The 16,381-nt window shown below is 42.3% G+C and overlaps 1 protein-coding gene and 1 pseudogene across 17 annotated transcripts in view; one reads left to right on the top strand and one right to left on the bottom strand.

The window, feature by feature from the left end:
* Window positions 1–16,381, bottom strand: part of CEP44 (centrosomal protein 44) — a 142,362-nt gene that overhangs the window by 44,254 nt on the left and 81,727 nt on the right. For 13 of the 17 annotated variants that reach the window (XR_002175838.3, XR_012332351.1, XM_033857557.2 and 10 more), the window contains one exon: window positions 14,211–14,273. The exons of 2 other annotated variants lie outside the window; for them this stretch is intronic. Coding sequence is in view for 11 of the 15 variants with exons in the window: in XM_033857557.2 (XP_033713448.1) it covers window positions 14,211–14,273 (63 nt within the window). In the remaining 4 variants the exon portion in view is untranslated. Of the gene's footprint in view, window positions 1–1,002; window positions 1,019–14,210; window positions 14,274–14,724; window positions 14,864–16,381 lie in introns of those variants that run through there. 2 more of the 17 variants (XM_073805764.1, XM_033857559.2) reach the window with 2 other exon arrangements.
* On the top strand, window positions 14,283–15,949 carry LOC117312742 (peptidyl-prolyl cis-trans isomerase FKBP4 pseudogene; annotated as a pseudogene).

The following is a 16,381-nucleotide window of genomic DNA, read 5'->3' as shown; positions in this document are numbered from 1 at the left end:
CCTTTGAAATTATGTATTCTAATTTTGTGAATTTTTTTGTTGTCAGTCATTTTTGATCACAGACTTCTTTGGAAATCTGATATTATCTCTCAACTCTCTGCTTAGAAAACTGCACGTATTCCACATGTCTGTCATACAGAAGTTTAGATTTGTCAAGTCCCTGAAAGCTCTTCATAAATGACGCAACTGCTAGGGTGGGAAGGGAGGGATCCATGGACCCCAGGGGAGCCATCTCTGATTTGGCCCAAGCATCTTACCTGCAAAGGCAGAAATGAAACCCAGAGAGGCTGAAACAGAAGTCACCCAGCAAAAGGGCAGCAGAGACACCGTGGAAATGCAACTTCCTCACTAACTCATGACCCCGCACGTTCCTACTACCTACTGGGAATTTATTTATTTATTTATTTAGTGGGTGGAGTAGCAAAGAATAGCTTTGTTTCTTCACCAGGAAAAGGGGGACACAGCAGGCTCAGGACCCTCAAAACTGTGTGTCTCAACCTGGAGGAATCTGGTGAGAAGTTTTATAGCAATGGTTCAAGGATGGGGTGTTGATAAGGATCAGGGTGTGTGAAGGGCCTGCACTCCTTTAATCTCACCTCAGGCGGTCTGAAGAGTTTCTGTGCTTCCTTTAATCTGGTTGAAGAATGCTAACATCTTCCATTTGTTGGGGGTTTTAGTTCCATAAAGAGCTCAAGGATATTGTTACCTACAGACCTCAGGCAGAACCGGGACCTGCCCCAGGGCTGTGCTATTGTCTCTTGGCTCCTCCTCCCTTGTCTCTGCATCCCTTCCCTTCCCTGACTAGCAACTGTCCGAATCTGCCCTGTGGGCCCTACTGGGAATTTAAATAACCACAAACAATCATGATTTTGGACGTCTGTCCATACCTCTCCCCTCCAAGGCTGGAGGGTCATGGTCAAGAGAAAGTAAGGTCAGAAGTTGGAGAGACTTGGCTTTGTTCCTGGATTGGCTGATTATTGCAGGACTGGATATAAATATTTTGTCTGCATCAGTTTATCTGCGAAGTAAAAACAATTATTTCTGGCCAATTCCAACCACTTTGGACTATTGCAATAATCAGTAAGATAATATCTATAGCATATTTCTGTACACCTGACACTAACGGAACATTGTAAATCAACTATATTTCAATAAAAATAAATAAATTAGAGGCAGAGTCAAGATGGCAGTGTGGGAAGACATGGACTTAGCGTCTCCCCATAACTAGGGCGCCTGCTGGCCGCTGGTGGGGAACTCTAACACCCAAGGAGACGGGAGGAACCCCAAAGTGAACCAGTAGCACGTATGGGGACTGAGCAGGGAGAAGAAGTGGAGGCCAGACAGGATCACTGCCCGTGAGGCCAGGAAGATCAGGAGAGGTAGGTGGGAGGGGCCCTCCGAGAGGAGCCAGAGAGGAGCAGAGGGTGACTGCCCCACCCACTTGGGCACGGGGAAGAGCAAGGATCTAAGGATGTTTTCTATTAAAAAAAAAAAAATCAGCCTGCTGAGCTCCCAGGCTGATCCCCTGCCCTCCAAGGCCCTCCCACCCCCCCACCCCCGGCCACGTTGGTCCTGGGGACACAGGAGGGAGGCCAGGAAGATCAGGAGAGGCAGGCGGGAGAGGCCCTTCAGACCCCAGACGAGAGGAGCAGGAGAGGAGAGGAGGGTGTTTGTCCCACCACTAGAGCCCAGGAAGCCTGCTGGGCTCCCAGGTGAGGTCCCCTGCCCTCTGAGACCAGGAGTGGGGGGCACGCCTGGCCCTCTTCTGTCCCTTGAGCTTAAGCCTCACTCCCCACAGCCCACAGGGCCTTTTTCAGCCCTGTGGGTCCTGAGCATTGGCCCCGCCCACCACCCAAAACTCGCTCCTTGCTTAGGCCCCGCCCTCCACAGTCAAGGCATTGCCCCCCCCCCCCTTTTTTTCTTTCTTTTCCCACCTCCTCTTTTTTACTGTTGTGGTACTGATGTACTCTCTGGTTGTTCATCCATCTATATTTTTAGTTTTATCCTTTTAACATATCTGTTAGTTTCCTAGTCTAATTTTATTTTTTATAATAAAAAAAAATTTGTTTTTGGCCACCTCACATGGCTTGCAGGATTAAGGAACTCGGGGTCAGGCCGAAGCTCCTGCAGTGGGAGCTCCTAGTTCGAATCACTGGACTAACAGAGAACCTCAGGCCCCAGTGAATAGTCATCGGAGTGAGGTCTCATGGAGTTCCTCATCTCAGCACCAAGACCCAGCTCTACCCAATAGCCTACAAACTCCAGTGTTGGAAGCCTCAGGCCAAACAACCAGTAAGACAGGAACACAATCCCACTCATTAAAAAAAAAAAAAAAAAATGAGATGGCAAAAAAGTATGTCACAGATGAAGCAGCAAGTAAAAACCTACACCACCAAATAAATGAAGAAGAAATAGGCAATCTACCTGAAAAAGAACTCAGAGTAATGATAGTAAAGATGATCCAGAATCTCGGAAATAGAATGGAGGCACTGATTGAGAAAATACAAGAAATGTTCAACAAAGAACTAGAAGAACTAGAGAACAAACAGAGATGAACAACACAATAACTCAAATGAAAAATACACTAGAAGGAATCAATAACAGAATAACTGAAGCAGAAGAACGAATAAGTGAGCTGGAAGACAAAATGGTGGAAATAACTGCCAAGGAGCAGAATAAAGAAAAAAGAATGAAAAGAATTGAAGACAGTGTCAGAGACCTCTGGGACAACATGAAATGCACCAACATTTGAACTATAGGGGTCCCACAAGAAGAAGAGAAAAAGAAAGGGTCTGTGAAAACATTTGAAGAGATTATAGTGGAAAACTTCCCTAACATGGTTAAGGAAATAGTCACCCAAGTCCAGGAAGCACAGAGAGTCCCATGCAGGATAAACCCTAGGAAAAACACACCAAGACACATATTAATCAAACTAACAAAAATTAAATTCAAAGAAAAAATATTAAAAGCAGCAAGGGAAAAACAAAAAATAACATACAGAGGAATCCCCATAAGGTTATGAGCTGATTTTTCAGCGGAAACTCTGCGGGCCAGAAGGGAGTGGCAGGATATACTTAAAGTGATGAAAGAGAAAAATCTACAACCAAGATTAGTCTACCCAGCAAGGATCTCATTCAGATTCGATGAAGAAGTCAAAAGCTTTTCAGACAAGCAAAAGCTAAGAGAATTCAGCACCACCAAAACAGCTTTAAAACAAATGCTAAAGAAACTTCTCTAAGCGGGAAACACAAGAGAAGAAAAAGACCCACAAAAACCAACCCAAAACAACTAAGAAAATGGTAATAGGAACATACATATCAATAATAACCTTGAATGTAAATGGATTAAATGCCCCAAACAAAAGACATAGACTGGCTGAATGGATACAAAAACAAGACCCATATATATGCTGTCTACAAGAGACTCACTTCAGATCTAGGGACTCATACAGACTGAAAGTGAAGGGATGGAAAAAGATATTCCATGCAAACGGAAATCAAAACAAAGCTGAAGTAGCAATACTCGTATCAGATAAAATAGACTTTAAAATAAAGACTGTTACAAGAGATAAGGAGGGACACTACATAATGATCAAAGGATCAATCCAAGAAGAAGATATAACAATTATAAATTTTTATGGACCCAACATAGGAGCACCTCAATACATAAGGCAAATGCTAACAACCATGAAAGGAGAAATCAACAGTAATACAATAATAGTAGGGGACTTTAACACCCCACTTACATCAATGGACAGATCATCCAAACAGAAAATAAATAAGGAAACACAAGCTTTAAATGACACAATAGACGAGACCAGATAGATCTAACTGATATTTATAGAACATTCCACCCAGAAGTGGCAGAATACCCTTTCTTCTCAAGTGCACATGGAACATTCTCCAGGATAGATCGCATCTTAAGTCAGAAATCAAGTCTTGGAAAATTTAAGAAAATTGAAATCATATCCAGCATCTTTTCTGACCACAATGCTATAAGATTGGAAATAAATTACAGGAAAAAAACTATAAAAAACACGTATACAGGAAGGCTAAACAGTGTGCTATAAATAACCAAGAGATCACTGAAAAAATCAAAGAAGAAATAAAAAAACACATAGAAACAAATGACAATGAAAACATGATGACCCAAAACCTATGGGATGCAGCAAAAGCAGTTTTAAGAGGGAAGTTTACAGCAATTCAATCTCACCTCAAGAAACAAGAAGTATCTCAAATAAACAATCTAACCCTACACTTGAAACAACTAGAGAAAGAAGAACAAAGAAAATCCAAAGTCAGTAGAAGGAAAGAAATCATAAAGATCAGAGCAGAAATAAATGAAGTAGAAACGAAGAAAACAACAGCAAAGATCAATAAAACTAAAAGCTGGTTCTTTGAGAAGATAAACAAAGTTGATAAACCCTTAGCCAGATTCATCAAGAAAAAAAAGGAGAGAACGCAAATCAATAAAATTAGAAATGAAAAAGCAGAAATCACAACTGACACTGCAGAAATACAAAGGATTATAAGAGACTACTACAAATAACTATATGCCAATAAAATGGACAACCACGAAGAAATGGACAAATTCTTGGAAAGGTACAATTTTCCAAGACTGAACCAGGAAGAATTAGAAAATATAAACAGACATATCACAAGTAATGAAATTGAAACCGTAATTAAAAATCTTCCAACAAAACAAAAGTCCAGGGCCAGATGGCTTCACAGGCAAATTCTATGAAATATTTAGAGAAGAGCTAACACCAATCCTTCTCAAACTCTTCCAAAAAATTGCACAGGGAGAAACACTCCCAAATTCATTCTTTGAAGCCACCATCACCCTGATACCAAAACCAGAAAAAGATATCACAAAAAAAGATAATTATAGACCAGTATCATTGATGACCACAGATGCAAAAATCCTGAACAAAATACTAGCAAACAGAATCCAACAGCACATTGAAAGGATCATACACCATAACCAAGTGGGATTTATCCCAGGGATGCAAGGATTCTTCAATGTATGCAAATCAATCAATGTGATATACCACATTAACAAATTAAGTAATAAAAATCATATGATCATCTCAATAGATGCAGAAAAAGCTTTTGACAAAATTTAATACCAATTTATGATAAAAACTCTCCAGAAAATGGGCATAGAGGGAACCTACCTCAAAATAATAAAGGCTATATATGACAAACCCCCAGCAAGCATCATACTCCATGGTGAAAAACTGAAAGCATTTCCACTAAGATCAGGAACAAGACAAGGATGTCCACTCTCACCACTCTTATTCAACATAGTTTTAGAAGTCCTAGCCACAGCAATCAGAGAAGAAAAAGAAATAAAAGGAATGCACATTGGAAAAGAAGAAGTAAAACTGTAACTGTTTGCTGATGACATGATACTAAAGATGCCACCAGAAAACTACTAGAACTAATCAATGAATTTGGTAAGGTTGCAGGATAGAAAATTAATGCACAGAAATCTCTGGCATTCCTATACACTAATGATGAAAAATCAGAAAGAGAAATTAAGGAAACACTCCCACTTACCATCGCAACAAAAAGAATAAAATACCTAGGAATAAACCTGCCTAAGGAGGTGAAAGACTCGTACACAGAAAACTATAAAACACTGATGAAAAAAATCAAAGATGACAAAAACGGCTGGAGAAATGTACCATGTTCTTGGATTGGAAGAATCAATATTTTGAAAATGACTATACCACCCAAAACAATCTATAGATTCAATGCATTCCCTATCAAATTACCAATGGCATTCTTCACAGAATTAGAACAAAAAATTCTACAATTCGTACGGAAACACGAAAGACCCTGAATAACCAAAGCAATCTTGAGGAAAAAAAAACAGAGTTGGAGGAATCAGGCTTCCCGACTCCAAACTATACCACAAAGCTACAGTAATCATGACAGTATGGTACTGGCACAAAAACAGAAATATAGATCAATGGTACAGTATAGAATGCCCAGCGATAAACCCACGCACATATGGGCACCTAATTTATGAGAGAGGAGGCAAGCCTACACAATGGAGAAAAGACAGCCTCTTCAATAAGTGCTGCTGGGAAAACTGAACAGCTACATGTAAAAGAATGAAATTAGAACACTCCCTAACACCATGCACAAAAATAAACTCTAAATGGATTAAAAAGCTAAATGTAAGGCCAGACACTATCAAACTCTTAGAGGAAAACATAGGCAGAACACTCCATGACATAAATCACAGCAAGATCCTTTTTGACCCACCTCCTAGAGAAATGGAAATAAAAACAAAAATAAACAAATGGGACCTAATGAAACTTCAAAGCTTTTGCACAGCAAAGGAAACCATAAACAAGACAGAAGGACAGCCCTCAGAATGGGAGAAAATATTTGCTAATGAAACAACAGACAAAGGATTAATCTCCAAAATATACAATCAACTCATGGAGCTCAATATCAAAAAAACAAAAATTCCAGTTAAAAAATGGGTGGAAGACCTAAATAGACGTTTCACATAGGAAGACATACAGATGGCCAAGAGGCACATGACAAGATGTTCAACATCACTAATTATTAGAGAAACGCAAATCAAAACTACAGTGAGGTATCACCTCACACCAGTCAGAATGGCCATCAGCAAAAAATCTACAAACAATAAATACTGGAGAGGGTGTGGTGAAAAGGGAACCCTCTTGCACTGTTGGTGAGAATGTAAATTGATACAACCACTATGGAAAACAGTATGGAGGTTCCTTAAAAAACTAAAAATAAAACTACCACATGACTCAGCAATCCCACTACTGGGCGTATACCCTGAGAAAACCATAATTCAAAAAGAGACATGTACCACAATGTTCATTGCAGCACTATTTACAATAGCCAGGACATGGAAGCAACCTAAGTGTCCACTGACAGATGAATGGATAAAGAAGATGTGGCACATATATACAATGGAATATTATTCATAAAAAGATACGAAATTGAGTTATTTGTAGTGAGGTGGATGGACCTAGAGTCTGTCATACAGAGTGAAGTAAGTCAGAAAGAGAAAAACAAATACCATATGCTAACGCATATATATGGAATCTTAAAAAAAAAAAGGTACTGATGAACCTAGTGGCAGGGCAGGAATACAGAGGCAGACATAGAGAATGAACTTGAGGACATGGGGTTGGCGGTCAAAGGTGGGGCAAAGTGAGAGTAGCATCAACATATATACAGTACAGAATGTAAAAAATAGTTGGCTGGTGGGAAGCAGCAGCATAGCATAGGGAGATCGGCTCAGTGCTTTGCAATGACCTAGAGGGGTGCGATAGGGAGGGTGGGAGGGAGACCCACCCATTCGTACGTGTTTCCGTACGAATTGTAGAGGGAGGGGATATGAGGACATGCGTATACATATGGCTGATTCACTTTGCTGTGCAACAGAAACTAACACAGTAACGTGAAGCAATTATACTCCAATAAAGATCTATTAAAAAAATTTTTAAATAATAAATAAAATCACAGAATTAAAAAATATCTATGGCATATAATCCAAAGCATATAACTTCAGGGGGAAGTGTCCTCAGAAAACAACAATAATAACTTGTGTTTTGCAGAGCCTTACAACCTAGTGTTTCAACTGTGATGTAACAAGTTTGGTACAAGTAAGTTCGCCCTGATTCTCATGTTCACTGGAAATGTGAATAAGACACTACACTTACTTAAAGTCTCAAGCTGTGCCTCGATGTTCTCCTATGAGAGCCATCCATCTCTGCTGCTGGACCCTCCCCTCCTCCTTTGGCTCCGGACTCTCATGGGCAGGCACCTGAAGCTGAGATGCCTTATCCCTGCCGCTGCCGCTTCTGCTTCCTACTCATACCATCTCCCCACAAAAGTGGCCATCAACGTCCCATGCTGGGGTGTGACTGGCACCATTTTTACTGAGACCCCAAAAGATGACCCAGTGTCACATTACCCCACTCTAGATTCACCCCACTGAAGGGCAGACCATACCCTATTTTATTCATCCCAAAGCAAGGCTACTTAGCATTCCTAATGTCCCAGAGATTTTTCTATTTCTAGTAGCTGGTGCATACTTGGTGCCAAATAAATGTTGACGGAAATGCATTATGAAGAGCACTGACATTGCAATATGATTATTGTTTCAATGTGGGAGTATAATTCCTGGACTCTGTTGCCAGTAAACACATTGAGTCTGGATCATACTGGTGAAATAAATACAAAAATATCAGACTCCAAAATAGATTTATCTAAAATGATAATTAAATGTGTCAGCTTATAAAAATATTTTTCATCTCTTGAATTGCAATTTCTGAGAAAGTTCTTTGAGAAACTCTGTTGAATACATATAATTATTTAAATTGTGAACTTGGCTTCATGCTAGTAATACAGTAATAGATATTTTTGCTCTGCATTGGGGATCTTTTGGACCAAAAGATATTAAACTGGAAAAACGGGGTATTTCACAATGAAAATCAGTGTATGAGCTTAAGAAAGACATGGGGAAAGTCAGTTGCAAACGGATTTAGAGACGATATTCACAGTTAGGGTTTCCTTTCCTTACAAGTTTCCTAATCCAGGTAATCACACTTAATCCAGAGAAAGAACTGGAAGTTTTTACTATTCCAATTTATCTCTCCAAGGTCTTAATAAACATTTTATTCATTTATGGAACAAATATAAACAGAAGTATGTGTTCGACACTGCTGTTCATAGAGAATACAGTGCTGGACAAGCAAAAATGCAAACCACACTTCTGGGCAACGTGCAGTCACGTGAGAAATACAAATAGACAATTACCTGGTGACAAATGCTAAGACTGGGGCCTTATTCTTCCAGAAGGAAGTGCCAACTAAGAATGAAAAATAATAGACTTTAGGCGAAGGAAGAAGATGCTTAAAGTAGATAGTGTAGTGTGTGTACAAAGACCCAGAATTGAGAGTGAAGATTTGAAGAAGTAAAATCTCTTCTCTTTCAGGAGAAGCCCCCATGGCTACAATAGTGAAAAGAGGTGGTACCCAACCTCCCACTACAGAATCCAAAGGGGAGAAGACACTTCACACACTGATGACTGGGACCCAGGCACAAGGGTCCCAATCAGTGGACTGTCTAACCTACTAGTTTTAATTTGGACCAAATGAGACAATGAGTAAGGGATGATTAGGATTCATGGTGCAAAAATTAGACCCAATGGCACCAGCCACAACCAAGCAGTGGCCGTGGTCCCAGCAGCTCTGGTCTGTAATTCCAAAACAGACTCACCTGCAGCTTTGATTCCATCTGTCAGGCTCTCTTCAATTCTCTGAACCCCTTGCATTATTCCAGAAAGTCCCAGTTTTGCCATAACACAGAGATTTGATTTCTCTTATGAGCAAAAAATCCTAATACAGATATGAATGATAGGAAGAGGGGTTCAAGAAATGAAAACGTGGGGAATCTAGGATTTACTATCCAACTGAGGGGAGAATATAGAGAGGCAGTCTCCTTAATATTCCTGAATGGGAATCTGGCAGCCCATGGGAAACAGTGGTGAAACAGCTAAATAAATGCATCTATACCTTTCTTGATAGCTTCAATTCATTCCTGAAAACTTTGCCGCTAAATATAAAGCCCTTAATTTTTTTTAATTGTTATGAATTTCAATGGAACAATTATGATTTATTTCATCCCAAACTAAGACACCCAAACAATTTTCACTTGATAGAAAGATGTATCAATTGCACAATGAAAACAAGTTTACATAATGATAAAAACTGAAAGTAGTTTATTTAAAAATTAGTGCAATGAAGATTTAGTATCCTCACCACAAAAGGAAGTGCAGACAAGGACGCGGATGGCAAGTAGTGGAGGAAGGGTTTGAGGCAGCCATTCTTTGGAAGGGACACTCTTCTTTTGCGCCATTTTATTCACTAGTTGTCAATGTCAAACTGCACTGCAAAATTATCTTATACCATAGAAACCACTTTTAGAACACCAAAATTTTGTGCATGAGAGTTCTTTAAAGAACAGAAACAGCACCTGCACAGAACAGACTCATGAGTCACCCCCTTTCCCTTGGCGTATGTTCACAAAGAACAATTCTGAATTCATCTAAATGTTGTTCTATATAATATTCTATACAATATTCTCAGACACTCAACTGTTGTGTCAGTCTATGGATGAATATATCTTTGAAAATATACTGTGGAAATATTCCTTCTTGTAGTATATATCTTTAGCACATTTGGGGGAAAAATAGTCATTGCACTAAAAAAGAAAGGAGTCATTCACAAAGAGGTAAACTTTTTAAGAGATGGTATAAAAAAAAGTTATAAACAAACAGTTGTTAGGAGGAAAATCTGTAAGCCTGTGGTATTCTAGAATGAAGTACCTCCTGGGGTAAGGCTTTGGGGGATCGAATTGCTCAGCCCATAGAATCCATGAAGTGCATGCAGACTACAAAGACCGAGGGTGAGAAGGGTTAATCTATTGTCACTAGACAGTTTATTGAAGAGAAGAGGATTCTGACACAGGACTTGGATCCTGTTGTTCCAGAGAAGCTGAGACTTGAAGATGAGAGAACAGGGCATGGAGTTTTGGGGGCCCCCAGCAAGAGGCAGACCCACAAAGCTTCATGGATATACACAGAGATGCATGACAGGGTATTCACCAATGTCAGTGTTAGCTCAGGGTAAAGAGCTTTTGTATTATTTTTCCTTTCTACTTACATGTATCTGTAGTGATAACTTTTTTTTACAATAAACTATATCACTCCTATAATGAAAAAAAATCATAACCCTTTTCAATTCTGAAATAGAATGTAAACAGAAAAATATCCATTCACCCAAGAGTTTAAAAGCCTAAATTCTTGGCTCACCTCAAAGACATTCAGAAACCCAGGGACTTTCTAAAACCATTCAAAATGATTCTTTAGCTCAGGCAGCTGCAGGGCTGTAGTGGCCAAAGATTTATCCTGTGGGCTGTCAGATCATAATATCAGTTGAATTCCCTCAGCCAAGTCTCATAAAGATTGTCATGGCTGGGCTTCCCTGGTGGCACAGTGGTTAAGAATCTGCCTGCCAATGCAGGGGACATGGGTTCGAGTCCTGGTCCAGGAAGATCCCACATGCAGCAGAGCAACTAAGCCCGTCTGCCACAACTACTGAGCCTGTGCTCTAGGGCCCGCAAGCCACAACTACTGAAGCCCGTGTGCCCTAGAGACCGTGATCCTCAGCAAGAGAAGCCACCACAATGAGAAGCCCGCGCACCACAATGCAGAGTAGCCCCCGTTCACTGGAACTGGAGAAAGCCCGTGCGCAGCAATGAAGACCCAACACAGCCATAAATAAATAAATAAACAAACTGAAAAAAAAAAAAAGATCGTCATGGCTGACACTTAGAAAATCCTATGTTCAGGGCACTATGCTAAGTGCTATATTTGTATCATCATATTTAACATTCAGTAGAATCCTTTTAAGTATTATTGTCTTCTCTGTTTCACAGATTAGGAAACAAAGGCACAGAGAATTTAAGTAAATTGCCATAGGTCAAATAGCTGGTAATGGTGGAGCTACGGTTAAAGCAATCAGACTGATTCCATAGTCCATATTCCTAACCATACATAATACAACATATGGGTCAGGATTAACTGAGCACTAGAGAACTGAAATGGGATCATACAGAATTCGGAGTCCTGTGTGCTCCCTGAAACTCCAACCACCCAATGAGCCTCCTTTTGTCCATGGAATCGAAATTTAGACCTTTGTGTTATAAAGATGTTCTTCTCACGGGACTTCTCTGGTGGTCCAGTGGTTAGGACTCCCTGCTCCCAATACAGGCGGCCCAGGTTTGATCCCTGGGCAGAAAACTAGATCCTGCATGCCACAACTAAAGATCCCACACGAGGCAAAGAGGACCCCACGTGCCGCAACTAAGACCCAGCACAGCCAAATAAATAAATTTTAAAAAAGATGTTCTCTTGCTTCAAAATGTTGCTGCACCCTGATCTGAAGCAGTCCTCATGGTGAAAAAGCCAGGCCTCATGGTGAATCCCTCCTTGCCCCACTGGATTCTATAACTAGAGTCAGCTGAAACAAACTCCTCTTGACTTTCAGGATACCATGATGCCATTTTGGTTCTCTCTTATTTCCTCAACCTTTACATATTAGAGTGTCTCACAGCCCTCTTTAGCCCTCTTCCCTTTCCTATCCATGTTCTCTCCCTAAGTGGTCCTAACCAGTTCCCTGCCTAAAAATACCACCTACATGCTGAACCACAAACCCACACACCCAAACCCACACCTAACTTCCTGACACTTCCTTTACGAGGTCCAGCAGGCATCTCAAACCACACTTGTGCAGATCTGAGTTCCTGATAATCCCTCCCCAAATAGCTCCTCATACAGTCTCCCCATTTCAGTAAAGGAATTCATCATTTTTTCGCTTACTCGGCCAAAATTCCTGAGGTCCTCTTGGACACCTCTCTTTCTGTTACACCCCCCATGTGAAGCCTGTGAGCTCCTTTTTCAATATATGTCTAGAATCTGAGACTCCGAACTACCACGGCACTGGCCCAGGCCACCATCATCTCTTTACTGAATTATTGCAATAACCTGCTGATGGTCTCCCTAGTCCTGCACTTGGTCAACTTTACCGCCCCCTCCCCAGCTCCAAAACACACTCTAGTCTCATAAGAGCAGCCAGGACAATCCTGATAGATGTACATCATATCATGTCACTCCTTTGCTCAAAACCTTCCCTATAAAGGTTTGAGACTTTCCGTCTCAAGCAGAACATAAGCCAAAGTCCTTACTAGGACTTATAAGGCCCTACATGATCTGGTCCCCGTTACCTTTCAGACTTCGTGTCCTAATTCTTTCCTCTAATTCATTCTGTTCATGGCACATTGGCCTATTTAACATTCCCCTAATTTACAGGCACACTCCCACCCCAGGGCCTTTGCACTTGACATTCCCTCTACCATATATACCTCAGATACACATGTGGCTAACTATCTCATGTCTTTCTTTTTTCACTCAAAACTCACATTCCCTCAGTGTGAGCTTTCCTGGGGGCCACCCTGCTTAAAATGTCACATTTATCCCTCACATTTCCTTCCATGCATTATTTCTCTCCTTAGCTCTTAGAGCCATCAAATATAACATGATACACATTTTATTTGTTTGTCTTGCCTACTGTATGTCTCCTCCACGATAACAAAAGTTTCATGAGGACAGGATTTGTACTCACTCTGTTTCTTATCGTATTTCCACTGCTGAGAATGTACCTGGCATGGGGTTGACACATCATAGATAGGTGTTGACTTCATAAAGAGATGCTCTACAATGTCGATTATAGAACCAAACCTCACAGTGTGATAAATATGTTTATTGAGGACATCTCAACCTTTGAAAGTCAGGCAAAATTGTGTCAAGCCGTGTATCCCGTGTTCTGTGAGAATCTAGTGCCCTCAACAAGATTTCCGAGAACTCCCCAGTGTTAATACCTTCCCGGTTACTCTGGATTTGCCTACCTGCCTCCCTGGACTGTTGAGGTCATTGGCATTTGATCCCCTATAACTATTCTCTGTCCCCTGCTCTGTGACAAACCAAGACACAGAAAGCAACAGCTTTCGCTTCAACACCCCCACAAACTCTGACCCATTGTAATATGTTTAACTTATAATTTGCAATGACAGAAGTGTATTTACGTGGCTTCAAAAAAGTTATCATTTAGTATTAAACATCCTCAATCTTTATAATCCTTTGACCTGCCTTCAACACTGTCTCACTGTCCATTTTCCTCCATGGCCGTCTGTCATGCTACTGGGCCATTTCTCTGTTCCTTTCTCCTCAATTCTCTCACTCTTTTCACCATTCTTTTCCTAACATCTGTTCTTTATTTCTTGAGAGAATATTGCCTCTCCCTCTTTGTATTTTCTTATGATCCATGTCATTAAGTTTTCACATTATACTAAAAAATAGCTTCTCAAGTTTTATCATTTTATGCAAAAGACAATTCCTCTTCATCACAGGAAATTCAATGACAGCTTTTAAAAGTCTTTGCATCCAAGAGTCCTGGGCAGTTGGGGCAATGGCAGCTGCCTATGCAAAATCTCTTCAAACAACCTCCAAACGACAAGAAGAATAAATAACACCACACAAAACACACCTTTGGCATAACTAGAAGACAGACAATCTTATAAACTGCAGGTTACCTGTAAGTAGGAAAAGAAGCACCAAATTCCAGGAGAGTCAACTTCACAGAGAGCAAAGGGGTTCTGAAAAAAATGCACAAGAAAGATAAGATTGAGGTAAAACCACTCCCGGGGAGACGGGCTGGGGACGCGGCGGCGGGGGCGAGGGCTGGCCCGGGATTCCCAGGGTCCCAGGACCGGGGCGGGGCCAGGCGGAGGGCGGGAGGAACGAACGAGAAACCACCTTTCGCAGAAAGGAACGCCAAAGCCCGAACCAGCCGCCGTCTCTAGAAAGTTCTCCCCAACCCGCGTCCCTCGCCGCAGGCCGGCTCCTCCTAGCCTCTTCCCCCCGCCCCCTCCGCGGCGGTGGGACCAATCACTGCCCGGGCCGCCTAAGACCCGCCTCCTGCGCCCGCTGCCCGGGAAACGGCGCGAAGACCGCCTCGGGGACGAAGGCTTCCGAGGGTGGGGCTCAGTCGGCGCCGCTGTCCCTTGAGGGGGTGGACATCAGCCCCAAGCAGGATGAGGGCGTGCTTCAGGTCCTCAAGCGAGAGGGCACAGGCACAGGGATGCCCATGATCGGGGACCGAGTCTCTGTCCACTACACGGGCTGGCTGTTCGATGGCAGCAAGTTCGACTCCAGCCTGGACCGCAAGGACAGATTATCCTTCGACCTGGGGAAAGGGGAAGTCATCAAGGCTTGGGATATTGCTGTAGCGACCATGAAGGAGGGGGAAGTGTGCCACATCCCCTGCAAGCCAGAATACGCCTACGGTTCGGCGGGCAGCCCTCCCGAGATCCCTCCCAAGGCCACGCTTGTGTTCCAGGTGGAGTGGCGCCATCGGGGAGATTGCACTGGAAGGTACTCCAGAGACCAGATCTTTTACCGCCAGGAGGTCGGCGAGGCCGAGTGTGTGGACCTGCCTTGTGGGGTGGAGAAAGTCATTCAGCGCAAGGAAAAAGGAGAACATCCCATTGTGTATCTCAAGCCCAGCTATGCTTTTGGCAGTGTTGGGAAGGAAAAGTTCCAGATCCCCCCAAATGCTGAGCTGAAGTATGAAGTATAACTCAAGAGTTTTGGGAAGGCCAAGGAGTCCCAGGAGATGAGTTCAGAGAAGCTGGAGCAGAGCACCACAGTGAAGGAGCGGGGCACCGTGGACTTCCAGCAAGGCAAGTACAAACAAGCTCTGCTGCGGTACGAGATCGTGTCCTGGCTGGAATTTGAGTCAGCTTTCTCTAATGAGGACGCACAGAAGACACAGGCCCTTCGGCTGGCCTCACACCTCAACCTGGCCATGTGTCATCTGAAGCTGCAAGCCTTCTCTGCTGCCGCTGAAAATTGTAACAAGGCCCTGGAACCGGACAGCAACCATGAGAAGGACCTCTTCCACCAGGGAGAGGCCCACCTGGAGGTGAACGACTTTGACTTGGCATGGGCTGACTTCCAGAAGGTCCTGCAGCTCTACCCCAACCACAGAGCTGCCAAGGCCCAGCAGCGGATCCGCAAGGAGCTCGAATGGGAGAAGAAGCTCTATGACAACATATTTGAGAGGCTAGCTGGGGAGGAGAGCAAGGCCAAGGCCATGGTCGCTGCAGGAGACCAGCCTGTTGACACGGAGGTGAAGGACGGGCAGAAGAACCATGTGGCAGGGGGCCAGCCTCAGGTGGAGGCAGAAGTGTGGCCTTTCCCAGCCCGGCTCCCGGCTGCCTGCCCCGCTTCTCCCTACCCTACTCCACCCTATTGGTTCTGTAAAAACTGAAGAATTTTGAGTGAATTAGACCTTTATTTTTCTAAAAACCAAAAAAGGTGCCCCCAAAGAAAGAACGTGTATCCTTAAGTGTGAAAATATTGAAGAAAGAAACCTGATGTTGATGGTAACAGATTCAGTGTATACATTGAATTCAGTAAGAGTCCATGAATCCATATATATATTAATTAATTAATTAAAACTAAACAAATGGGAGGTGGGGGAGGAAGTCTTACTCCTTTAGAATATCAACTGGTAAATGTGGGAGGAACGATAGAAAAATCACCATTTTGCAACCATTATAATAAAAATTGATTTAAGCAGAAGCTATCGATGAATGCTTAGAGTAGGTGAAAGTTTGGGGAATAAAGGATATTTACATTGCCTTAAAACATTTATTTTCAAATTATGTATTAATTAGCCGAGGAGGAAATAGTGACTTGA

Source organism: Tursiops truncatus, chromosome 6 (genome assembly GCF_011762595.2).
Source record: "Tursiops truncatus isolate mTurTru1 chromosome 6, mTurTru1.mat.Y, whole genome shotgun sequence".
Taxonomy (NCBI): Eukaryota; Metazoa; Chordata; class Mammalia; order Artiodactyla; family Delphinidae; genus Tursiops; species Tursiops truncatus.
This window is presented reverse-complemented; position numbering and strand designations above follow the sequence as displayed.